Raw genomic sequence first — 26,996 nt, forward strand, 5'->3', positions numbered from 1 at the left:
AAGTTACTGCTTGGAATTAAATGGCAACACAGTTAATAGAAATATTGCATGTAAGGAAATGTGCATGTCCTTCTATCATAAATCAGTGGATTTTCTACCAATTTCATATTTTCACATAAATATGCTGCATGAATTTCTTTTTTAGATTTCCACATAGAAGAGGCTGTGGACTGGCCTGGAGTAAACCTCAAACTAGGCCAGGTTTCTGGGTTGGCCCTGGACCCTAAAAATAACCTGGTTATTTTCCACAGGGGTGATCATGTGTGGGATAGAAAGTAAGTGGATGTTCTATCAAGTAGTATGTTTAAATAGTTGACTATGCTGTTTGTTCAACATGTTTTCTTTAGGCAGGGAATAGACATAGAATGTTCCTGCTTACAATAGTTAAATATGGGGAGAGTGAATGGTTAGATGGCATAGCTTTGAGTCTCCAGAGTTACTAGAATTTTGGAACAGTAAGAGAAGACTAGTGTGTCACGTACTGCTTCCCCAAAACAAATTTGATCTACTAATTTGATAAAACTTCAATGTTTTTGTGCTCCCATAAAACTTCTGACTCTGAAAATTGCTATTTCTCCACTGCTTGGGGTTTAAGGGAGAAATAAAATGAGATCCCAAAAGTAAGAGCAACTTATTTGTAGCAAAATATCTGAGAAATTAAAAAAATAAAAAGTAAACCACTATTTTGGTATTACATACCATAAAGTTAGTTCCTCCTGCTATCCTGTAACAAGTAGTCAATACCAGGGCTGCCGGGGGGGGGGAGGCAAGAGGGGCAATTTGTCCCGGGCCCCACAGGGGCCCTGCGAGCCCTGGCCCGGCGGCGATCTGGGTCTTCGGCGGCATTTCCGCGGCAGGTCCTTCAGTGCTACCGAAGACATGGAGCGACTGAAGGGCCCCCCGCTGCCGAAATGCCGCCAAAGACCCGGACCGCCACCAGGTGAGTACAAGCGCCGCAGCTGCCCCGCTTTGCCCCAGACCCCCTGAATCCTCTGGGCGGCCCTGGTCAATACACTGGATGGAATTTTCCAAAGTGTCTGAGTGACTGACTTTCAGTGGGACTGGTGCTGATGAGTTACTTAAGCACTTTTGAAAATCCCACCCACTGTCTTTCAAGCCAAATTCTACCCCTGAATGAGCAATCGTGACATGGGCCTGATGTTGAAATCAATTTAAGTGTGCAGCTGAGAACAGAATTTAGCCTGTAGAAGTATGTATTTTACAGTTGATAGCACTGATAATAGTGCACAAACAAGGTAAACAAAATGCAGTCATGGTGGCTGGTGTCTCTTAGAAATATTAGGAGGCAGCAATCAGTTTGCTGCATTGAAAAAGACTAATTTGTTATGAAAAGTAGTTTTATTCAGACTTCTAAGGAGGTTTCACTGATAATTAAGGTTAAGATTTTGTCACGGTTATTTTTAGTAAAAGTCATGGACAGGCCGGGGGCAATAAACAAAAATTCACAAAAGCCTGCGACCTGTCCGTGATTTTACTAAGAATTGTGGGGGAGGAACTGAAGTCCGAGCTCTGCCACCCAGTTAGGGGGGCTCCAGCCTCTGCCGCATCTGTAGTGGCTGAAACTTCCAGCCTCAGTTGTGGGGGGCTGACAGCCTCCGATGTAGCCACAAGGGCTGATGTCTTCATTGCAGTAATGGGGGCTGAAGCCGAAGAAGTCATGGAGGTTAGTTAAAGTCAGGGAATCCGTGACCTCCGTGACTAAATCATATCCTTACTGATAATGAAGAACTAAATGGTGTTTGTGTATATAGCTGCTCTGTCTTGTTTCAGAAAATATATTAATATATTTTGTTGTTTGAAGGGATATGTAACTATCTCTTTTTTGTATTTATATATTAAAATTGTATGGATAAATTCTAAAACATTCAGGAAGAAGAAAGAAACACAGCATCTCTACTAAACATGGCTTACTGTATCTTACGAGTAACCTGTTCTACATATACATAAACATGACACTTAAGAGTATGTTTGTTTGAACCTTTGTGGTGAAATTTAGTTTTATCATAATTAGTAGTCTCTCTAAAAGGTTGTACTTTTTGATAGATTATTTTACAGCCTTCTTTGGTTGAGAAAGTTGTCTCTTATCCCTGTAATGAAAACAGTACATTTGATTATAGCTTTTAGCCAATAGACTACTATGATGGATAAGATATAAATCTTTTAAGTCTCTCGTGCAGTATATCAAAGTGATCTTTCTAGCTGAAGTTTATATAAACATGGACTATGTGATCTGAAAGGGTGACGCATACATAGGTTGTGTTATTCAGGCTTCAACTGAGAACTTGTATTGAAGTGATTCTTTTCATCTCCCTTCCCACACATGCACATAAATGCTGTTTTTTGTGTCATTGAAGAAAAAGTTGAATCAAAAACATTTCAAAATAATTGGCAGTTATTGTTACTGTGTGACTCCTATCATCATTTGTCACTTCTGAAATTTGTGTTCTGAGAGTTTGGCAATTGTGATATATACACTCCAAGTCCAGAACACACAACTGGAAACTGAGCCTACCAATGATGATCATGAGTGTCTGGTATATGTATGGACCGGTTTTAAAATTCCCGTTCAGCTTTTGAAGACATGTTTCTGTCAGAAAATAATTTCTGCCCCCTGTAGCATATTCATTATATTGGATGCTGCCCATTCTAAGTGTGGTCAGCCTTAACAATGGAGATGGAAGAGGGAACTGGGAAGGAAACATGCAGAGTTAGATGTGCCTGGTGGAGGAAACATGGAGAAGAAACAAAGCAGGAAAACACACACAATTCAATATCAGTCTTAACTAAATTAATGTTTATGATTGGCTGCCAATATGCAAAGCCATTAATTGAATATAATAACCTTCATCAAATCATAAATTTGATGAATTCCTGGCCTTGGGGTTCAATCCATTTTCACTGATCGAGTGCTTCACCAGCATACTATATAGAAAGAAGCAAACACAAATTTGCAGTGCTTTAGCACTACACAAATGGTTTCAATGTATTATTAATATGTGCTATAAAAAGTAGACTCCTCAGACAGCAAAATGCAGCTGAGTGAAAGGTCTGTATGGCTTATAATGCAAACTCAGTCTGCTTTAGAACACTAAACTAGGCAGTTTAATATTGTTGTACAATGCTAACCCCTATAATCCAGGGTTAGTTTATAAATTGCTCTGTTCCTTCAGTGAATCTGAGGTGATTTTACATTTTTTCTTAAATGAATCAAATACCCTGTCTGTGCGATCGCTACAGAATAGCTTTTTCTGTTTTATAAAGCATGTGCTGTTCAAAGTGAAAAGATTAGAACTGTTTAGTCAGTTATGTAACTGATCAAGTTAGTGTCTTTACAGTTTTATGATGAAAAAGGCAGTCTGGTTATCTGATTTATAAAATATGTAATACAGGATTTAAATCTGTAAGTCTGCTGTGGTCTGAATGCCTCTCAAAGCTGCATTCCTAATTAGCAAAGGCTAGAAATATGAAGTTAAAATGCTGTGCCAAGTGTTACAACTAGTCAGAAAGTGACGTCTGAAGCTATGCTTTCTAGGGCAGTGGAAATCAGGTGTTCTGCAAAGGTGGCTTGTCTGCTTTCTGATGGAGTAGATGCCTGATTCATCATAGTATTAGGGCTTGTCTGTATGAACATTAGTTTGTAGCAAGCTGGGGTGTAATGCTATCCTACACTAATTATCTGTGTGGACTCTGTTACCATCATTAAAAGTTCCCTAGGCGCTTTGAACTATTCCTGTTTCAAAGAAGGGGTAGATCAAAATGCACTACAGAACTTGTAATGCATGGCAGCAGGATCTACACAGGTATTCAGTGCACAACAGACTACTGTGGGAGTAGCTGTACACGCCAGTTTACCACAAACTAAGTGTTTGTAGAGACAAGCCCTTTGCACTTCCCAATAGTGGATTTTTTAATTCGCATTATCAGCAACATCGCTAGCAAAGGAGGTGGGGTTGTAATTATGGAAATACATGAAGGGTGGAATTAGAGCCACCAGCATAACATGGAGGACTCCAGATGTCCTCTGATCCTAGATCAGCATGCTTGCCAGCAAAATCAGTCTATTGAGAGTAAACAAAGAGTTTACTAGCATGATATTAAATATCATGCCTCATGGGTTTGATTTTAGTCCTAGTATTAGTCAGCATGATCCATATTTCTGTTTCCCTCCTCCCTCCCCCCCAATAATTTAAACAGAAGAAAGTCAAACCTCGGTGGTTCCATGATCACACACAAGGATGTATAATATATTAGGCCTGAGCTTTTTTTAGGGACAGCAAAGTCCATTTGTCAGATGCAGGAGCTAACAACTGACTCCATGGCTTTAACAAATGGATTAGGCAAGAAATACCTACCAGGCAGTGTGGATGGGGTGTAGGCCCAGGCAGATGTGCCCTGAGTTATTGGTTGTATGGTGGGAGTCCTGAACATCGCATTGGACCCGGTTAAATTCCTGGTAAGAGAGAATAGGAGACAGGACACATAATGCCCCTCCCAGTGTTAAATAAAGTTGCAGCCTGCTGCTTAAATCCATCCCATGTATCTGTCATTCATTTGCTTGTTTCTTGATCAATGACTGAATAGTAATTACCCTGCATCCATACACAGGGTTCTAGCTCCTAAGTTTAGAATGAAAGAAAAGAGGAATGTTCTAGAAACTGCCACTCTGTGCATCATTGTTCATAAGAAAGGGAAGGGATTTATTGGTACCTTTCAGAAAATAAAACCTAGATGATGATATAACAAGTAGTGTCAGGTCATAGCATGATGTACATTTTAATATAACCCTAAAGATTTTCTAATTGTGGTTTGTGCATAAACTTAATAAACAAATCAACCAACTAATCAATGGATGTGAGACAGATCTGAGTAGTCTATCACTTTCCCAAATAGAAAACTGTGGACAGATAACTTCCCCATAACATTAAATATTTATACTGCTCATGCTGTAATGTATAGAGTATTAATAGTTTTATTCACAGCCATGTCTGAAACTTTGTAAAGTACCTTCCTTTTTGCCAAAATGTATTGATCACAATTGGATTGAACTCAGTAGGGACTAAGAAACTGCTTTAAAAAAAAAAAGTGGTAGTATTTCAAGTATATTCAAACATTTTAGTCAAAAATTAAATTATATTTTTTACACCTAATTAGATTAAAATTTTGATTCAAAGAATTCCACTTATATACACATACCATTAGTGCTTAGCTTCCTTGAATGCGAAGCACTTATTGAAATCAATTTATAGACAGAGCTACATACACTAATACTTTCTTCTTGGTTAAGCATGTGGAAATTTGATCTTATATAAGTGGCTCATACTATGCCTTCTGTGAATATAAGAAATCTTAGCTCCCTAAATTTTGGGTTAAAAGTTGAGATGGCAGAACTAAATCTTGCTTGTTCTTGAATTTACTTGCTGTACACTTAAAGTTGTTTTGGGGGTGCAGTTGTAGGAAAGGGGACATGTACATAGTATGACATGCTTTTCTACCAAACATTTTCTGAAAAGGAGAAAAAGAAAGTAGGTGTTATTGTAATAAACACCGACGAGAATATTAAAGTGCATAGGAAATTTACATAAATTAACATAGTTTAACAATTCAGGTTTAAGACTTTCTTGGCAACTATCTTCATGAGTACTCCGAGAGGCATGAAACAACAAAAATTCTCTTTGTCATTACAAAGAAAATAAAAAGTGAAGTTGAAATTCACTTTTTTAACAATGATTGAAAATACAGGATTGTCTTGGTTGTATCTGCTCATTTTGATTACACACATTCACTGTCACTGGGCATGACATCCGTGAGAAGAGCTGGCATCCAAAAGGCTTCAGTGATAATCCAGAAGTATAAGAAGATACACAAAAACCTACAAAATTTAGGTGTTTTCCCTTATTAGTCTACAAAGTTCTGCTATAAGTCATGTATCTTTCTTGTGAACTGAAACTTCTAACATATTCACTTTGTATTTCAATATATCTTTATAGCTCATTTGACAGTAGCTTTGTTTATCAACAAAGAGGACTTGGACCAATTGAACAGAACACAATTCTTGTAATAGACCCAAGTAATGCAGAAGTTCTTGATTCCACAGGCAAAAATCTGTAAGTTGTATTTACTTTTATTAATAAAACTTTTATATTTTTGTATACTACATTTCATCCTGAAGAATTTAATCCATATATTTGTTTATTCTGAGACTTATGTCACATTTCATCTCTTTCACATCTGGGTTCATTTATAACAAAATTAAAAAATCAACCAGTATTGCCAACAGCGGGCAACGAATGAAAACCAACTTTGCCATTGCCTCCCTCCACTCCCTAACAATCAATACTCTTCATCTACTGACCCAAATTAACAAAAATTTGTATGGAGAAAACATGTCTGGCACAGCATCGTAAAGGCTGCCCTTGTTGGCAAAAGAGATTGAATGTGAGGACCAGGGCTAAGGGCCCTTTACCAAGAAAGTCCAGCTGCCCATGACTTCAACCTTGTATGCTGACAACAAGAGCATTCCAGCTGTCTGCAGCAATGGGGCATAGAAGTATCTCAGGATCTTAGATAGTAGTAGTGGCACAGGGCTTTGTAGATGATGAGCAAAATCTTGAATTGCTTTTGGGAAAAAATTAGATATTAAGATAGATAATAGACCGGTCATGGATTATAACAGTATCTGCCACATCACTTTCTTTTTTTAAACGCAGTTCTTTTAAATTTATGTTTGCAGATTTTATTTACCACATGGACTGAGTATAGATAAAGATGGTAACTACTGGGTCACTGATGTAGCTCTCCATCAGGTATGTGTAATGCTTTTCTAGAAGTACTGTATGTGATCTCATTACTTTTATTTTGTTAAAGGCTTGATAAAATTATTACATTGTGGCTGTTAAGATATACACTAAAGGCTTGTCCATATGGGGAAATTCACTGGAGTAGCTGTAGCGGAATAAATTATTCCAGAATAACGTCTTGTATGGAAACTCTGTTGTGGAATAAAAGTGACTTAATTCTAAAATAATTACTTTGCTATAGCAGAATAACTTATGCTGGTCAATTTCCCTATATAGACAAGCATTCAATGCTCAGCTACCTCATTGGCTGAAATTGCTGATGATTTATATTTTATGGAGATTTTTTCCAGAATCAACACCATTATATTCTTGATGATGGATTTCTTCATTGGAGCGATATATATATAAAAAGCCTAATAAAATAAATTTGCATGTAAAAATGTTCTTTCTATAGAGCAGATTTATATACTTTCCCTAAACAATCACGATTATACTGGACTAGCTATCATGCATCACTTTCTATAACTTGAAATCTCTTATGTTTTCCATTGACTACAAAAGGTGTTCAAATTGGGAGTACATGATAAAGAACCTTTATTGATCCTGGGAAGGTCTTTGCAACCAGGCAGTGACAAAAATCACTTCTGTCAACCAACCGATGTGGCCGTGGATCCAGTCACAGGCAACATTTATGTGTCTGATGGCTACTGTAACAGCCGAATTGTTGTGTTCTCTCCAAACGGAATGTTCATCATGCAGTGGGGGGAAGGTACTGATTAAAGCTCTTGATGTTTAACTAGCTACTGAGACTGCTGTGGTCATGAACTATTACATGTAGCATATGTAAGATTGTTTACTGTGATTATTTAGTACTTATTTCTGTTACAGTAATGCTCACAGGCCCTGATTGGATATCAGGGCCTTCTTATCTTTTGAATACCATCATACATAGTTCTATACACTGATATGTAGATTTTTTTTAAACACACCTTCTTTTAAAAAGCAGAAGGAAAAGACTGTGTGTACACTTCCAGAACAACTATGCACATGAATTTACTTGGTTATCAATAAAATGCCTCTATTTTCATAAACATATTTTTTAAAATATTGCTTGAATAAGAACTTAAAATTCTGAGGTGTGGTAACTTCTAATTAAGCTTTGACATAGTCCTTTCAATTCTTGTAAATAATTAAATCCCTGTTTAAATCAAGAAATTATATATGAAACTTTTTTCTTTGCCAAGCATTTATGGTGAAGTAAGTAACTTCAGTACAAACATATATGCCTGATTTTTTTCCTCTTCATTTATAGTGGTTTAAATTGAAAGTAACTCCATTTACTTTTAGTGTTAAAATTTTGGTGAAAATGAGAATGAGAATCACGTGTATTCTTTTTCCCACAGTTATATTGCAAAATTTAGAATAACACTATTTCTAGACAAAGATGATTATTTCAGATTGTGAATGTATTGGATATTTTCTTTGCAGAGACTTCAGTAGGCAAAGCCAAACCTGGCCAGTTCCGAATCCCTCACAGCTTAACACTGGTACCTGAGTTTGGTCAGCTGTGTGTAGCAGACAGGGGAAATGGACGAATTCAGTGTTTTAGGTCAGAAACAGGAGAATTCACAAGAGAAATCAAACACAAATTGTTTGGAAGAGAATTATTTGCAGTTTCATATATTCCAGGTAATGGCTTTTTTCATGTTTTTCACATTTAATATATGCTTAATCACTTCGATATCACAACACACAATATTATTTCATTGAGAGACTATCACATATCTTAGGCCAAAAATGTGTTCTGTTTCAAAATTATCATGTAGATTTTTGCAACTGTGTAATTTTGGTAAAAAAGCTACCTTTCCATTCCTGAGAAATTATGAAGAAATTAGCCTCCTTAAATGTAATGCCAACAAATAGACAATATTGTTTGCACTTTTTACCTTCGTGGTTGCACAGTCAAATAACAAGCTCCATTAGAGAAACAGCAAAAAATATTTCCAAACAGCAGGAAAAGAAATTGTCAAATTTCTTAGAGAACAATAATAAAAATCAGAGAATAAAAAAATATTTCATTATGATGTTGCTGTTTTTAAATACCAAAACTTAAAAAAAAAAAAAAACACCTTAGTAGCCAAATGTGTATGTTTATGTTGGGAGCAAAGTAAAAAGTTAGATCCAGAGTTCAGGGATGTTTGGATTGTGACGGCATTTATATCTCTTCTTCGGCTACTATTTAAAAAAAAAAAAAAAACTCCAGTTTGATGTCTTATGTACCGCCTACATTCTGAGGCCTGGAAACTCAAAGTAAACAGTAGACATTAATACTTTCTAAGGTTTTTAAACAGTTCCATATTCTATACCAGGTTTGAAATCTGTATTCATCACTTTATTTGTGCTGTAATTATGGGCATGTGTTGCTTCTTTTGCATGAGGAAAGAGAGGTGTTTCTGGGAATGAAAGGAGAGAAATGGGAGGGTAAAAGAAGATGACCATGATTAGAGCAAAATAACCAGAGAAGGAAGTAGAAAAGAGAAAACAGGAAGAAAAATAAAAAGGTGGGGAAAACAGGAGAAAGAATAAACCAAAAGGGGGAGAGAATCCACCATGCTTAAAACAGCACTTCTTGTCATCCATTAACAGGAAGTACTGCTTCCTGAAGAGCCAGTTCAGAGATTTGGAAGTGTAAAAGCTCTAGAAAAGTGCTGAAGCAACCAACCTGATCATAAGTGTGTTTTTGTTTGTCTTGGAGACAACTGGAAGCAAGGATGCCAAGTGGCATGGTGGCTTGAGAGGATCATCTGTGCTCTCACATGAGCACACAGGAACCAATCTGCCATCACAGCACCCTTCGAAGTAGCCAATTAGCCATTATGGTAGACGGACACCCCATCTCTCATCATTCTCACACACATACACCCTGGCTCTGAACAGGGTGCCAGCTGGTGTCTTTTACTCTGACAGTCCAGACCAAACCAGCCCATTGCTGGGACAAAAGTTGCTGTGGGGGAGGTCTAGGTTGGATATTAGGAAAAACTATTTTACTAGAAGGGTGGTGAAGCATTGGAATGGGCTACCTAGCGAGGTGGTAGAATCTCCATCTTTAGAGGTTTTTAAGGCCCAGCTTGACAAAGCCCTGGCTGGGATGATTTAGTTGGGGTTGGTCCTGCTTTGAGCAGGGGGTTGGACTAGATGACCTCCTGAGACCTTTTCCAACCCTAATCTTCTATGATTCTATGAAAATAGGGTGTTTTGTTTTGTTTGTTTAAATTAAGCTTAAAAGGCAAAAAAGGGTAAAGAAGATGATTTGTTTCTTTTGACCCTTAAATGCTTACAGATGACATCTTTTCAGGGAAGAGCTCCAGCTCATTTCTGCTAGATTTCAAACTTTCAGGGAATTGGTATGCTTCTTTTTTATTTCTTTTTCCCTTCCTCTATTCATTCTGAATCTGGTGATGTGCAGGTAACTACCTAGAAGGACTTTCCTGTTCCATTCTATTGGTTTACACAGCTTCCAACCTTCCCTAATTCAATTTAAATAAATGTTTCATTGTGTCTGGAGCTCTTGTTCTTCTATAGTTGCTTCTGATTCTGTCTCTTTGAGGCAACTTTTTCATCTATGCTATTTTGTAAATAGAAGAAAATAATCTGTAAGTCACTAATGAATGAGTGTTTGTTGTTGCAGGTGGTCTGCTCTTTGCAGTTAATGGAGTGCCGTATCCTGGAGACATAGAACCAGTGCAAGGATTTATGATGAATTTTTCCACTGGAGAAATAATGGACACTTTCATTCCCGTTAGAAAGGTACTGTATTTCACAGTGTTCTTGGTGGACTTAGCACATGGGTACACTGATGTCTAACTCCCTCATACTTCATACAAACTTTTAAGTTTAGCAGGATGATTCCAGGGTCTGAGGTTGCTGTATTATATTGTACTGTATTGTAATTTTTCTTCATATACTCTAAGGCATCCTTTGCACACTGTTGATCAGGTGAAACCCCAGAACAATACAAGTTTCAATACAGCAGCTGTCCAAGGTTCAGTAGATACTATGCACTTGACATTTTAAATTGCCATGTGGATATTGCCAGTCAGAGACGAGAATGGGTGACTTATCCAAACTGAGCTGCGCCTTTCAAGTTAGTTTAAGGAAAGGGTAGAGGTTCAGAGTTTTTCTTTTTTTTTATACAGTAATAATATGCTAATATAAACAGTAATAGTACTCCTGTCTGGGGATATAAATTTATCTAATGTGACTACATGCCTTCCTTGCAGAAGACCAGTGTAGAACTATGGGATACCGAACTTTCACTCAAGTAATATTGTAATTTAAAGTTATTTTTAAATATACTAAAAGTTCTCATAGCCTGTCGTAAATCAAAGAAGGGGTGTCAGAAGTTGCCAGTATTGTGTGTATCATACCCTATTTGTTGCAATCCTATTTTAAGCTGTGCCAAATGTTGTCTTTCTCAGTATTCATAAATTGCTGTGCGCGTATACACAATTCTATAAATAAAAATAAACTGGCTTGAAACCAACATTCATGGTTTTACACAAACCTGTTTAGAAACATGCCATACAGTAATTTATGCTTTTTAATTTTTGTGTTACTAGTGTTTCCAGGCAGAGAAAGACCTTATAAAACTGTGGAGATGTTTTTATTTTTTGAGAGGGAGTGGATGTTGATAATCAGGACAAAGTTTGCAGCTGACTTCCTTAATTATATCGGCAAACTTTTCGTGCACACTTAAAGGGGATTGCTGAAAATTTGGTTCTTGAGCCTGCATAGTAAACCATTTGCACAACTTTCAGAAATATCCTGTAGTGAAATGATGTAATTCTTTTTCCCAGGAATATCTTCAGAGATGTAGATGAATGAAAGCTATTTAAGCTCAAAGTCAATATTTCTTCATACAAGAACATTTTTCAGGTTCTTACAAATAAAAGCAGGTGAAGCACTCATCTGCATCCTTTCCCCTAGGAAGGGACAAATAACCTAAAAGAGTTTGGCGTGGGGGAGGGAGATCTTATATTTATTAGTGATTTGACAAGATAACTGCACCTACGCTTGTAGTGAATATTTATATCATTCCTTTTGCATCATTCTCCACCCCATTCAGGAGATTGAGGATAATTGTCCCTTATCAGTGGATGGTCCAGTATATTTAGTGTGACTTTTTTCTCTATGTATAGCAGATCATTGTTGGGATTCTCAGGTTAAGGATATATTGATCAGTTCTAAGGAAATAGATCACTTTCAGAACCCAACAGGACTAGTTCACCCTTTAATCCAGGCCTCCAGTGTACTCACTTGGAACAGAAAAGGCTTGATATGACAGTTATTTCCTTGCTGGTGAACAGGAAGCTGATCCTAAATAAGGTTCCTAAGACTGACCTCTTTGTAAGTATAAGAATTCCCAAATTAGTCCGAAAGACAATGAATTAAAGCTGAGGAGTGAGAGAGAAGATGTGCTTACATTGATAGGAATATTTGTCCAATGAGGGATCAATTGATTTCTGTGTCTTGAACAATGTGAAAGATATCTGGAAAAGGCATGTAAGCCAGGGACAACATTTGCTTCTCTAAAGATATCTCTAAAGGAGTCTCGCTCCTGCGCCGATAGCTCCTCAGTGCAAGACTCATGAAACTGTCTTAGCTCTGAGGGGGATTGACTCTTGAGGGCAGTGTTAGTAGGGGGTAGAGCACATAGAATATCAGGGTTGGAAGAGACCTCAGGAGATCATCTAGTCCAACCCCCTGCTCAAAGCAGGACCAACCCCAACTAAATCATCCCAGCCAGGGCTTTGTCAAGCCGGGCCTTAAAAACCTCTAAGGATGGAGATTCCATCACCTCCCTACGTAACCCATTCCAGTACTTCACCACCCTTCTAGTGAAATAGTTTTTCCTAATATCCAGCCTAGACATCCCCCACTGCAACTTGAGACCATTGCTCCTTGGACTGTCATCCGCCACCACTGAGAACAGCCTAGCTCCATCCTCTTTGGAACCCCCCTTCAGGTAGTTGAAGGCTGCTATCAAATCCCCCCTCACTCTTCTTTTCTGCAGACTAAATAAGCCCAGTTTCCGCAGCCTCTCCTCATAAGTCATGTGCCCCAGCCCCCTAATCATTTTCGTTGCCCTCAACTGGACTCTCTGCAATTTGTCCACATCCTTTCTATAGTAGGGGCCCCAAAACTGGACTCAATACTCCAGATATGGCCTCACCAGTTCAGAATAGAGAGGAATAATCACTTCCCTCGATCTGCTAGCAGTGCTCCTACTAAAGCAGACCAATATGCCGTTAGCCTTCTTGGCAACAAGGGCACACTGTTGACTCATATCCAGCTTCTCGTCCACTGTAATCCCCACGTCATTTTCTTCAGAACTGCTACTTAGCCAGTCGGTCCCCAGCCTGTAGCTGTGGATGGGATTCTTCCGTCCTCAGTGCAGGACTCTGCACTTGTCCTTGTTGAACCTCATCGGATTTCTCTTGGCCCAATCCTCCAATTTTTTCTAGTCACTCTGGACCCTATCCCTACCCTCCAGCATATCTACCTCTCCCCCTAGCTTAGTATCATCCGTGAACTTGCTGAGGGTGCAATCCATCCCATCAGCGAGATCATTAATGAAGATGTTGAACAAAACTGGCCCCAGAACTGACCCCTGGGGCACTCCATTTGATACTGGCTGCCAACTAGACATCGAGCCGTTGATGACTACCCATTGAGCCCAACAATCTAGCCAGCTTTCTATCCACCTTATAGTCCATTCATCCAATCCATACTTTTTAACTTGCTGGCAAGAATACTGTGGGAGACCGTATCAAAAGCTTTGCTAAAGTCAGCTATCAGGCTTGCTGCTGAAAATTCTGCAATAGTAGTTTCAATGGAAAAAAGAAATTATTTTATTTTCCATTTTCCCCTAAGTAAACGAGTTTTAAATTGCACAACACATAAGTACTGCCTTAGAATTTACTCAGCACACAGCAGCTTATTGCTTCTCATGGAAGTCCCTTATTTAACTAGGTTACAGACACTAAGGATAGCGTTCCAGCCAAGAAACTAATTTGATGTGTAAAGCCAAACAGAAGAAGAGACTGATCTCTGCAGATTAAAGGCCAAATGTCCAATTTTATTATTTTTCCTTCCCGCTGTTTCAGCCTCTTCCCTCTCCTCCACCCTACCCGCCTCCCCCATTCTATTTAACTTGGAAGAGATTACCACTTGCAGAAAACACTACCTGTGGGTTTTATGAGAATCAGTTAGTGCTTGAAGCTACGAGATGGACTTGAATTAACACTGTTATGTACCTTGATATTGACCCTGCTTTGTCTCACACAGTATGTTATCTGACACAAAACTATTTATTAATAATTTGCTCTAGTAAATTATGCAACTTCATGAAGCTAGGAGTTAAAATTTTTGCCACCATGCTAACATTAGAGTTGCCAGGCATCCAGTCTTCGACTGTAATGCCCAGTCAAAAACAGACCTTGGCGGCTCCAGTTGGCACTGCCGACTGGGCCGTTAAAAGTCCAGCCAGCTCCACAGCTACCATTGGCCGGGAATCACGACCAATGGGAGCTGCGGGAGCGGCACCTGCGGGTGCGAGGGCAGCATGTGGTGCCTCCCTAGCCACCCATACGCCTAGGGGCTGCAGGGACCTGGCGGATGCTTCCTGGGAGCCATGGTAAGCACTGCAAGGACCCCAATCCCCCTCCCACACCCCAACCCCCTGCCCCAGCCCGGAGTCCCCTCCCATACCCAAACTTCCTCCCAGAGCCCACACCCTGCCCCATCCCCAACCCCCTGCCCCCAGCTCTGAGTCCTCTCCTTCACCCCAAACACCTCATCCCCGGCCCCACCCCAGAGCCCACACCCCCAGCTGGAGACTAGACCCCTTCCCACACTCCGAATCCCTCTGCCCCAGCCTGGAGCCTCCTCGTGCACCCCAAACTCCTCATCCCCGGCCCCATCCCAGACCCGCATCTCCCTCCCACATCCAACCCTCTGCCCCAGCCCGGTGAAAGTGAGTGAGGGTGGGGGAGAGTGAGCAGTGGAGGGAGGGGGGATGGAGGGAGTGGGGGTGGGCCTCGGAGAAGAGGTGGGGCAGGGCCACAGGGCATGGGGCGGGGAGGGGTGTTCAGTTTTGTGTGATTAGAAAGTTGGCAACCCTAGTTAACATAGGAGCCCTTCATCCATCTATTCCAAGAGTTAAATATGCAGTTGTTTGCAACAGTTGATAATATATTAGTATGTAAAATATTCAGAAATAATTGTTTATTTCAAATATTCAGACACAATTAGCTAAGCCTGATGACATAGTGGATATCATTATGCATTATCATGTAGGAGACAAGATCAGCCTCATGATTCTTATTCCCAAATACATGGGAAACATTCTCATTCTTCACTCCCATATCTCAATCCTTGAAAGATTGCATGGGGGGGTGGGGGAGATAGGGAGGCAGTGAAGGGGTTTGGCATTTTCCATGCTGCTGAGAATGTGCAGTAATTGGGACAGTTGCTGACTTGAAAAATATATGGAGACGTTCTGGAAAAGAAGGCAAACTAATATTGTTGGCTTACAGCTATTGGGCCCAATTCTTAGTTTACTAATTTTATTCTGCTTTGAAAGTAACGAACCACTTGGTATGCACCTTGCTAGAATTATTAGAGGGTAAGTGACTCTGTATCAATACTTACAGTTGTGATAGTGATGAAGTATATTGTCTTATGTCCAAAATCCTACGTTAAAATATCATCAAGGTTGTAAAGTCAAGCACTCAAAAGTTAGGAAATCCCAGTTGCCTATACAAATACACCTCTACCCCAATATAACACGACCCAATATAACACGAATTCGGATATAACGCGGTAAAGCAGCACTCCGGGGGGGGCGGGGCTGCGCACTCCGGCAGTTCAAAGCAAGTTCGATATAACGTGGTTTCACCTATAACGCGGTAAGATTTTTTGGCTCCCGAGGACAGCGTTATATTGCGGTAGAGGTGTATGTGGAGGTTTATACATAAAAAGCTTCTACTTTAGTGCATATATATGTCTATAAAATATATGTGCACTCTACTTATGTGATGGCTATACATATTCGCCACTTTTCCTTCCCTTTGTCCATCTACTATATTTGTAAACAAATTAGCTTTTAATTTAATTGTGTAGCACAGTAATATCCACATTCAGTTCTTTAAATGTTTAATCAAAATATTGACAAAAATGGACTGTGCAAAAAATGTGTAAATCACAAGGTTTGAATTGTCTGTACAATGTACGGCATGTTAAGTTCTCTATAAATCATGACAATAACTACTGCCCCTGGAGGAAGTGAACACCTGATGGAGATGTAATTCCTGTCTCTTTCTCTCCTTTTAAGGCGTGGCACCAGCATCAGCTATAGCTCCCATTGTATGAGAGCTAAATTTGGCTCTGTATCTCAAATTTTTGATTAAACAGGCTTTTTGCATTTGTGATCTAATTCATTGTGTAGTCATTCAGAAGTTATTTGTGGCTGTTTATCTTGACAGAGCTTTGAGATGCCACATGACGTTGTTGCTTCAGAAGACAAAACGGTGTATGTTGGAGATGTTCATGCCAAAACAGTATGGAAGTTCACTTCCACAGAAAGTATGTTGCTTTTGTTTTGACTTGAACTTTAAAAGACACTTCCCTGAAACCATGTTCTCAGTGACTGACATCCCCTGTCCATTGTCTGTCCCCTGATTAATTAAGAATTGGATTCATTGCTTTAGCTAAACAGTTGAATTTTCTTTTTCCATGTTCACGTTCACATTTCACTGCTTAAAATAAGCATGTTTAACAAAAAACTGGCTGCTCTTTTTACCATTCGTTTGTAACATTAATTCCTGGTCTATATCAAATATGAATCCTGGGCAGATTAATTTGTCAGAGAGCTTCATACGAAATTGTATATTCCAGTGAGTATTTTTCTTGTTGCATCATTTGTATGTATTTAAACAAATGATTAAGATTAATTTTTTCCAGTTCTTTAATGTATCATTTATTGACAATGCCCTCTGTTTACTTAGAGGTTGTTATATTTCCATTAACTGGGAATACTTCCCAACTTACTATACTCAGTTTGACTTCAGGGGTATGAGGTGAGTATGATCTGAGTAAGACATTGAATTTAGCAGAATTAAAAAATGGATTAGGCATTTTCTAGGAATAACAATATAATCCACCATTACATTAGATAGGATGAAAATGTATAAAATGTAGAAAGCCACCCACTAATTGTCTGCCATTAAAAATATACTTTCCATCTGATCTGGTTATTCCCCATAGTTGTTACATTTCATGCACCTTGCTCTGAAACATGTGGTACTAGCCACTGTTAGTAACAATACACTGGACTAGCTGGACCACTGGTCTGATTGGATATGTCTCTTCCTATGAAGAATAACTCCAAACAGGAAGGACCTTCAAACTTTCATTCACAGCCAGATGGGAACAGCTAAGGTTTATAAAAACACACAACTAACAAGTTCAGTCAACATGGCTAAGAGGTTTGAGGAGAGGGACTTTGTTTATATTTTAGAAGTATAGAATTCTAATAACTACAAGTGATATCCATCTAGTAGATGGGATTTGCATCTAATTTATGGTAACATTGTTAAACTGGTCCTCACCCACCTGTCCAAGACCACATGTTAGCATAGTATCAGACACTGATTCCCCTCCTCCTCTTTCCCCTAAATAGTGTTAAGAAATTGGAACTAGTGAAATCTTTCAGAATGTGCCTTTTCAGATAGGATGACACTTCTACTGTTTAATGATTTATCTTTGTTATGTAAAACCTTTTCATCCACGAAGGTCTCAAAATGCTTTATAACCCGTATTGCAAACTGCATGTATAGAATTACTTCATCCACTGATGAAATACAGCCCCTTCTGAGGTAGAATGTGGTGGCTGTTTCATATTGTGTAGCAGCTGCCACACAGTTTTGGGCAGGAAGTGAAGAATAATGTCCCCTGGAATTTCAGAGGTAACTTTGGGTGGGCAGAATGGAATTGCTATGCCGGAATTTGGCCAAGGCACTAGATTTAATACCCCAACTCTTGTGCAAAGTGCTATAGGATTTTTAATAATAAGTGAACCTTGGATTATTTCTTTCACCTGAAAGACTCCACCTCCAGTATCACAATGCCCCAAATGCCATACAGGGGTATTGATTCAATGAAGCCTCTAATGGCAAAGTACTACCTACTATATCCCCAGCACCTTCCTCCAGGGTTTAGGTTTTTCCCCTGGTAATGTCCCATTTATTACTAATTAAATCCAACCATGTTAATCATATGAGATGTGATGAGCTCTTATGCGCCCACAAAACCACTCTGTGGCATAGGAGTTGGACATTATTGAAAACTGCCTTTGTGAATCACGCTCATGCTTTCATAGGATTCTGATGATACTGATAGTTATTTGACGCTCTTTGGTGAAGTTCAGACAAAATGCGATATTTGCTAAAGGATTGTACATTTGGTAAAGATGTCAAGAGTCTTTCTAAAATGTCAGTTGGCCTGAAGAGCAATTTTGTGTTACAGAAATGGAGCATCGATCAGTTAAAAAGGCTGGTATCGAGGTGCAGGAAATAAAAGGTTAGTCAGATTCCTTATGGGAATGGACATACCAAAGTTGTACTGGAAAGCATTTCTGTGCTTTGTAAATATTCTTGCCAGAAAATATCAGGGAGGGAATGCTAACTAGTCTGAAAGTAGTTAATTTTTTTGCTGTCATTTTCTATAGTTCAGAGTTACAATGAGCCAGCATGGGAAGGGATATAGGGTAGCATGTTGCACTTCTGGTAGACCCAATATTATGGTGGAATCAAACACTTCAACTTCACTGGTGAAAAGTGTGTCATAGAAGTTTACCCAGTGGACTGTCCTGTATGACCCTCCATTATCCACAAAATAGCATCTGCATCAGCTCTACTAGTTGCAGAAGTAGTTGTGGTATGTAGTTATCTCAATTATCCAGAAAAAAATAGTAACATATTTGAAATAACTGTTGATTCCATTTTCTTTTTGTTTAGAGTCTGTACAGCACATTGGCAGTGTTGGTTACATTTTTAAGGATGGTATAAAGCATTTTCTTTTGCTCAGATTTGTTCCTCCAGATTTACTTTTTTTTCCCTTTTTTCAGAATAGCAGGGTGAAAATAAATTCAAAGAGAGAAAAGAATCAAAAGAATGTAGGGACTTAAAATAGGCAGGTAAAGAAACGTATACAGCACAAGGTTGACAGGGGGTAAGATAATGATTTAAGGTAGATGAAGAGGAACTATTTTAAAATTATAATAGTCTATTGCACAAGTCTCTTAGACAGAAGAAGTGGTAATTTCCCCTTTAAAAAAAAATGGTGTGTGGTTATTGGGGTATCTTAATGGACTGTAGTTATACTATTTTTACTTATTTTTCTTTGGCAGAATTCAGAGCACCAGACTTTAGATATAAAAGGAAATATGCAAACAGCATGAAAATCAACAAATGTAAACATATTAGTACGAAGTAGACTGCCTTTAAGACACGATAATACTAGCATCCTCCTCTCTCATCAGACAGTCTCACCCAAAGCACTCAGCAGAAAAACATGCAAGGAAGTGCAACAAATCCAGGCTCTGGCAGATGAGGGTGAAAAGCCCATAGCAGCACTGGTAAAAGGTACTCTGCTAGCTGCCACCTCTCATTTAATCAGGAATATCTAGATTAGAATATTTCAGCAGTATCACATAGATTCAGAGAGAGTCTTTCAAGTAACCACTTGCTATGCAACTTCAGGGTACATTAGATTAAAGCCAATAGTTTTTAGCGTCCCCCTTGAAGCTAATAGGCAGCAAATGTTATTCCTGGGGGAATTCTGTGCCAAAAAATTAAAAATTCTGCACACAATATTTTAAAATTCTGCATATTATGTTTGTCAAAATAACACAATATAATCACGTCAGTTTCAATTATTTTGGTATTTTATTTCAAAATACCGGTCAACAAGTATGTCTGTAACAATACAGACAAAAAAAAAGATTTAGGAATTTTTTTTGACATATAGATTCCTTACTAGACATATTAATACAGAACTTTGTGTAATTCATTTAAACTACACTACATAAACATATTTCCTGCACCCCTCAGAAGCAGTACAAAGGCTTGGGGGAGAGAGAGGGAAGGATCCTGGGAGTGAACCTGGAGGGTGCTTGTGTGTGGATGGGAGAAGTATGGAACAGGTTTTTTGTGGGGGGTGGGAAGGGATTGTAGGGAGTTGGGTAGCCTCCCCCATGCAGGCCCTGGCTGACCCCTAGCCTCTCCCATTTCAGTCAGGCACATCTGCCCCCATCTGCGTGTGTCCCTGCACCCTCCTACCCCATGTCCCAATGTGTGTCTGCAGCCCCCTTCTCCATGTTACCCCGGGGTTTTCTGAACCCAAAGCTCTTGGTAATGTTACTCTTTGCAAGGTGGTGGCAGGAAATAAATCAGTGGGGGACACGGCACCTCTGGCCAATAGATAGTTGATGCAAGCAGGCAAACAAAGGTGCTTTCACTCAAAGCTTCTACTTTATTTAGTCTTGAGTACTTACACATGTCCGCAGCAGGTTAGTAGAGTACCCCAAATTAACCCCTGTTTAATATTTACCCAAGGTCTTGAGTGGATATCTGTAGACTTCCAGTGGCCAGCTTTCCATCTGCAGGGGAACTTGAGAGGTGTCCCAAAATATCCCAAGTATTCAAATGTCCACTGAGCTCAGATCTCTTCCTCTTTTTATACCCAATTTGTTAGTATTACATAGCTTGTTAAGTGTGGAGTTTTCCAGCCTGTCGGGCAGGGAATTTTCCATCAGTTAACCAGCTGTATTTCACATAGCAATAGTTAACTATTGCCAGATTTTTCATTTTGCACAACTGCATGCTTCAGCAAAAACTCAAGTCAGGAGGGCACTGGGTCATGTTTACTCCTCGTCACTCACTTCCCCCACCCATCCTGGTCTGTTAGTTGTGCTAAGGATTCAGCAACTGTCTTTCTAGCTGCTTTCAGCAATGAGCATAACAATTGGTATGTCAGCTGTGGGCAGTGGTCTAGGCATGTTACTGACTTTGGGCTACCAAAAATCTCCCCCTCCTACACCCATGAATCCCTGCACCCATGAATCCCTACACCCATATCCCCTGTCCCCATGGGGCCCTTCAGCCCTCCCCCCTCCCATTCAGCCCCTGGCTCAATGCTGTCACCCTATTAGCTCCTGAGCTCATGCCCCAGTCTGTCCTCCCCCACTAGCCCTTCTGTACCCCATATCAGCAGCCTCATGTGCTCCATTCTGTCTGGTGCCTCCTCACCTGTCCCTGCTCTGAGGAATGCAGCCTCTCCACCGGCTGGCTGCCCTCTCTTCTGGCACCACAGCAGCCCCTGGTGGGTGAAAGGTGTAAATGCAGCATCTCTTCAGCAGAATCTGTATTCTGCTGAGAAAATAAAATCTGCTAGGGACATAAATTTTGCGCGTACATAGTGGCACAGAATTCCCCCGGGAGTAAAATGTATAGCTATAATATGCTTTCTGTGTGATGTTCTGCTTAATGTGGATTGATGTGGTATGCACTAGCTACAACTTACAGATGGTAGAGTGCTCTTATTACGGTAGTCTAATCTCAAAATGAGACAAAAATATGGAAAACTGGTTCAATCAGAAAGGTTGTACTAGGGAAAAATGCCTTTAACCATAGCTGCTACCTGAGCAACCAAAGGTCTACAAAAGCCACCACAGACACTCTCTGTCATGCAACATAAATGTGAAGACTCACTACATAACAAAACTTGAAGAGAGCATTTCACAAAACACACAATATAATTTTGCACATATGCATATATATGTTCATATGACATTTAGCAGGCTTTTAAATTTATCTAATATAGTATCAGAAAAGGTTTTTGATGCATCTGTTGTTGTTTTTTTAAGTTTAAAACAATATAAAATAAATTAGAGGCCATGATATTAGTATGAAGTTAAATGTTTTTACTAATTTAAAATGTTTCACAAAAATATGCCATAAAAGTTCCTGCAAAATTTGTTTAAATTAATTTTTTTAAAGAATTTCATTAGAAACTCCTTTTCTAATCTTATGTGGCAACAAAATACAGTCCTAGAATCAGAGTAAAATTTTCAAATGCACCCAAGTGAGCAAAGAGCCTAAATCCTATTTCCTTTCATTAGTCACTAATTTGTAATTTGTTACCAATGAGCAGTCAAGTAATCAGTGAGATTTACATAAGCTAGATCAGTCTATCCATTGCTATAATGCTAAAGGGCACAGTATGGACCTTATTGGGAAGGAGAAGGCTGCTGTGTGACTTAACTGGGAATATACTTTCCAGGATGAATTGAAGTATTCAGAATACAAAAGAGGATTGAATTTATTGGTTGTGGTTAGGCAGGAAGCAGTTCCAAACAGAATTTGTGGCTTCATTTTGCTTGAAGTTTCACCCTATGTTCCCAAGTCAAACACCTCCACCAACTTACCCTCCTTCTTGTTCTTCTGGCTTCTCCCCTGGTGTGTTCGTTTGATGCAGCCTGATGGCAGCACAATGCACTGGGAGTGGACTCCTCTCTCCATGCTCCTTGACCAAGATTGAGTCGAGGATGTAGGTTCCAGAAACTTTTTATCCTCCAACCCCTCCTCATAGAAGTTGTGGAGTACTCTTCTCCTGGGACACACCTAAACAGTAGGCTTAATAAAAACAAGATTTATTAAAAATGGAGAAAATGGAATTTAAACAAAATAAATTATTATTATTATTATTATTTAAAATATCTTGATTTACACTTCCTGGGAGCTAAACTAGAACTTAGTCCCCTCTCTGGTCACAGTGGCTGTCCCCAATACCAACTCTGCTGTGTCGAAGTGAGGGCAACATAAAGAATTTGCCGGGAGCTGAAAGGCAACATCTACTTAGACACAAAATTGAACAGTCTGCAATGATTCTCATCTTCATTACAGAAGTGTGGTCCATTGAGAATAAGGACTTGTCTTCACTGCAGTTCTAGCTTGAGATATAACTGAAGTGTTGCCACTAGCCTGACTCCTGTGCACACACAAATTTTAGCTCAAGTTAAGTGATACTTTAAACCAGCAGTTCACAAACTTTGGGTCATGATCCCAAGTAGGGTTGCGGCAATCCCAAGTGTTCAGAGGATGCCATTTTACAAAATGGCACCCTCCATGTAGCATGACCTCACACACACCATGTGTGCGCGAGGTCACACTGTGTGGAGGACGCCATTTTGTAAAGCATGCTGCAGTTGACTTTGCACATAAAGTGCGTATGAGGTCATGTTGCAAGGACAACTCCATTTAAAAATGGCGTCCTCCATGCTGTCTGGGGTCGCAGGAAGCCATACATGTGAAAATGGGGTCATACAGGGAAAATGTTGGGAACTGCTGCTTTAAACTCAAGCCAGCTGGCCTGTCAGGGGCTGTGGGTTGAAGTTTGTGTGCTGCTGATGCTCCAGCTAGTAAAGCTGTGGGGACTTGGTTACTGAGTGAGCTGCTAATCCAATCACTGTGCAGCTTGACCATTTTACAGTGTGACTGCTCTCACTCGACAACAACTAACTCATGAGGAGTTAACTCAAGAGTAGGTAACTCTCACAAATGCCCCAGTGACAAGCCATAAGAAGTTTCAGTGGTTCATTTCATGCTGGGACCAGGTAATTGTTGCCTGCCACATCTCCATATTAAAGATGAAAGGAACTCACAGCATTATAGAACTCTCTGGACTTTACTTGGTTATCCTTGGTAGAAAATACTGAAATGTATATAGTTTTATAGGAGTTCATCCAAAACATTACCAGCTGTACAGATTTACTAGCAGTACACACATATCAAACATCACAGCTGAAATTGAACCTTTTTGGGATCATATTATCCAGCTCCCTTCTCGGTATGGCACATGCTCCTCCTTGATAACTATAGTCTACCAATAGCATCAGCCTCCTTTTCCCATTCATCCTCCTCCATGGTACTGTAGGAAAAAGGAAATGAACTGGTGGAATCATTTCACATGGCATAATTCTAACAAAACTAAAGTTGTGGATAAAATGCAACCACAACACAATTAAAGCCTATCTCGCAAAGTGCAAGTGCTCTGTACAGACTAAATGTTTTACACAAACATGCATACATGTCCCCTCTGGGTTAATTGTTTCAAGGACTGTAACAAATACATTCCCTTTTTATTCTTGATAATACAAAAATGTAGCTTGTTACTTTCAAAAGGGTCTATGCAGCTAACGTAGGGGGATATTTTACTGAGAAAGTAATGTCATGCCTTGCTTTGTTGTAACAATGGAATGCTTTAGGATTTTCCCATCATTCAAATGTTGGAATTCTTTAGGAGCAACTCTCCCTGACAATTGTCCCGTCTCCATCCTCCGAACCGCAAATATTAGCGAAATAGAGAGAGCATACTCTAATCTTCTCATACTTTTAGAAAGTTATATCTCTACCCCCCTGCATGGCTCTTGAGATGACACCAGCAGTAGCTAAGAAATCCTGTTAGTGTCATTTTATAGCTTTAATGGTGCCTGTTATTAATTACTGAAAATTTCAGGTGCATTAGCATGTTCTTTTCAAGCATATTGCTTGAAATGTTAAAATACCGATGTCAGTTCTCTTCTTTTCTTAAAGAAGCAGAGACAGTTATAGAAGCCAAACTGAAAAACAAACCTGTTTCAACGGAGTCTCCAAAGAAGTGGGAAAAACATCATATGGTCGAACAGGCCAGTCCTGGAATTTCCTTTGTTCTTATTACAACTCTTCTAATTATTCCTATTGTTGTCCTGTTGGCAATTGCTGTATTTATTCGATGGAGGAAGACAAGGGTCTATGGAGGTAACCATGAATAACTCTTAAATTCCAGAACAAGAGACTTTTATTATTCAAAGACATCATTGAACAGGCAGGGACGAAATTATGAAGAGAGTCCCGTTGTCTGTATTTAATCTTGTGTACACTTACCATGGCAATGCATTCTAATCCTGTGTTGGCATCCACAAACGACTGTATCTGCAAATACTTTTATTATTGTACCTTAATATACCACTTTTTCAGTATTTCCTTCTAAATCTTCCCTTTAGTTGCTATCAGGGTAAAACTGGTTCTGAAATCCCAGAAAGAGCCTTCTGATTACAATTATTTTGATTTAGATAAATCCTTTATTTTAAAATTCAATGTATAATTTACTTAGAGATCCTTTTCACATTGGGAGCACTTAGAATACTTCTTTCTTCAAAATAAGTGCAGCTTTTTTTTAAAAAATGACAGATAAAGATATAAACGATATTACAGAATTTCCCAGAAATAAACAAATTGCAAACATTAACAAAAAATGTCTGAGGGGAACGTAAATGGTAGTTCACTTCTATTTCGTGCATTTTCTGAGTCATACATGCATTTCCATTATGTATGTGCCCTCATCCCTTTGAAATCCAGCTGTGACCTTCTTAATGAGTAGTTATAGTGCTAAAAATGTGACGTTGTCCCCAGTTTATACTGTACTAACCTATTATAACACATTTTACTTTCTTTGAAACTGTCACATGAAGTAGCAATTAAATGTTCATTTCCTGGATTATCTGTATGGCATAAAAAAAACTGGTAAAACATAGACAAAATAAAATATACATGAACTGTGCAAATAACATAGTTCCATCACTATTACAGACCCAATGTAATTGAAATCCTCACACAAAATTCATAAAGTCTGAAGTGCAGTGATAATGGTGGAAGAAAGTCTTGCTTGCAAATGTTCAGCATTGAAAAGTAATACTGCATGAGTGATATATTTTTTTTAGTGTTAAATATGCAAACACTCCAGAGGGCTATATTATTATAGAAAGCAGATATGAATAAGACCTCTTAGATCTACCGGTCCATCTCCCAGCATGCAGATTTGTTCCTTTCAGTGCATTTTGAAGTAATTGAATTTAAGTGGATGGGAACATTTTGATAAAACTGGACTTTGTTAAATATCTACAATATATTAATACTGGTAAAAACAAATTACTTAGTTCTGCAAATTCTTTACACTGATTAATGAGTATATACAAAGTAGTGTGTAGAAAAAACAACTTGGTTGTGGTTTTTTGTTTTCCTTTGGATTTGCAATGGGGGAATCACTATCATTTTCCAGTAGCTCAAGAAATTTGGAGATCTTTGAACTGTCTACCATGGATCTAGAGTGTTTCAAGAGCAAACTGTACCACCTGCATGTCCAAATGAGAACAGAAGTATAGTACTGTTTGGCATGTCTTACTACAACTTGCAATGTGCTGAAATATAAATGTCCAGATAGTGTAAGTGATTAAGTTCTTCTTCTCCAACTATAGTCTTCACAATCACAAAAGCCAGCAGTTGAGAGAGTGGTTCTCAGATTTGACTGAGAATTTAATCATCTTTAATGTCTGGAATGACATATAGAAAATAAACAGTATGTCTTTTTTCCCCACCATGAGTTATAAATCTACCCTAACCATGAAACTGGACAATATCAATTTTTCTCTCAACTGTGATCAGCCTGGTTCAGTATCAGAAAATGCACTCTGTTTCAGAATAGGCTCGTTGACGCTTATTTTGAAATATGCTTTATCTTTCCAGCTGATGCTGACCACAAACTTGAATCAAGTTCAGGAAGAATCTTGGGCAGACTTCAAGGTAAGTAAAATGCAAGATATCTTTGACCGTTAACTCAGATCTTATTCAAATAAGTCAACACATAAACATGTTTGAGAATAAATGCTGTATAATTAATACCTTGGTGCTGGGAGTGGGATTTTCCAAGGGCTGAGGTGGGGGAAGGCTCTCCTCCTCAGCTTTGTTTTTATTATAAATGTATATAATGCCTTCCTCCTACCACCTTTTATCTGTCCGTTCAAGATGATCTGCCATTCCTACCGAGAAGCCGATAGCTGTCATAGTGAGTTATCCCTGTTTCTTATAGTGAATGAAATGAAGCGCTGCCTCTGGGATTGCTAATTTTGTTCAGACTGGTAGGGACACAAGAGATACTGTTCAGACAGTTGTTCTAGCTGAATCCTAATGGAAGCTCTAAAAAAAAAAAAAAAATTTTTTTTTTTTTTTTTTTTTTTTTTTT

At 39.0% G+C, this 26,996-nt stretch overlaps 1 protein-coding gene across 1 annotated transcript in view; it reads left to right on the forward strand.

The window, feature by feature from the left end:
* Positions 1-26,996, forward strand: part of PAM (peptidylglycine alpha-amidating monooxygenase) — a 229,897-nt gene that overhangs the window by 201,753 nt on the left and 1,148 nt on the right. The window contains exons 14-23 of the mRNA XM_026649269.1: positions 146-275; positions 6,009-6,125; positions 6,752-6,824; positions 7,380-7,587; positions 8,307-8,507; positions 10,507-10,625; positions 16,364-16,463; positions 18,405-18,458; positions 24,533-24,736; positions 26,501-26,557. Of these exons, the coding sequence (XP_026505054.1) occupies positions 146-275; positions 6,009-6,125; positions 6,752-6,824; positions 7,380-7,587; positions 8,307-8,507; positions 10,507-10,625; positions 16,364-16,463; positions 18,405-18,458; positions 24,533-24,736; positions 26,501-26,557 (1,263 nt within the window). The remainder of the gene's footprint in view (positions 1-145; positions 276-6,008; positions 6,126-6,751; positions 6,825-7,379; positions 7,588-8,306; positions 8,508-10,506; positions 10,626-16,363; positions 16,464-18,404; positions 18,459-24,532; positions 24,737-26,500; positions 26,558-26,996) is intronic.

The sequence above is a fragment of the Terrapene carolina genome, unplaced genomic scaffold (genome assembly GCF_002925995.2).
Source record: "Terrapene carolina triunguis isolate 2854851 unplaced genomic scaffold, T_m_triunguis-2.0 Scaffold69, whole genome shotgun sequence".
In the NCBI taxonomy this organism is placed as follows: domain Eukaryota; kingdom Metazoa; phylum Chordata; order Testudines; family Emydidae; genus Terrapene; species Terrapene triunguis.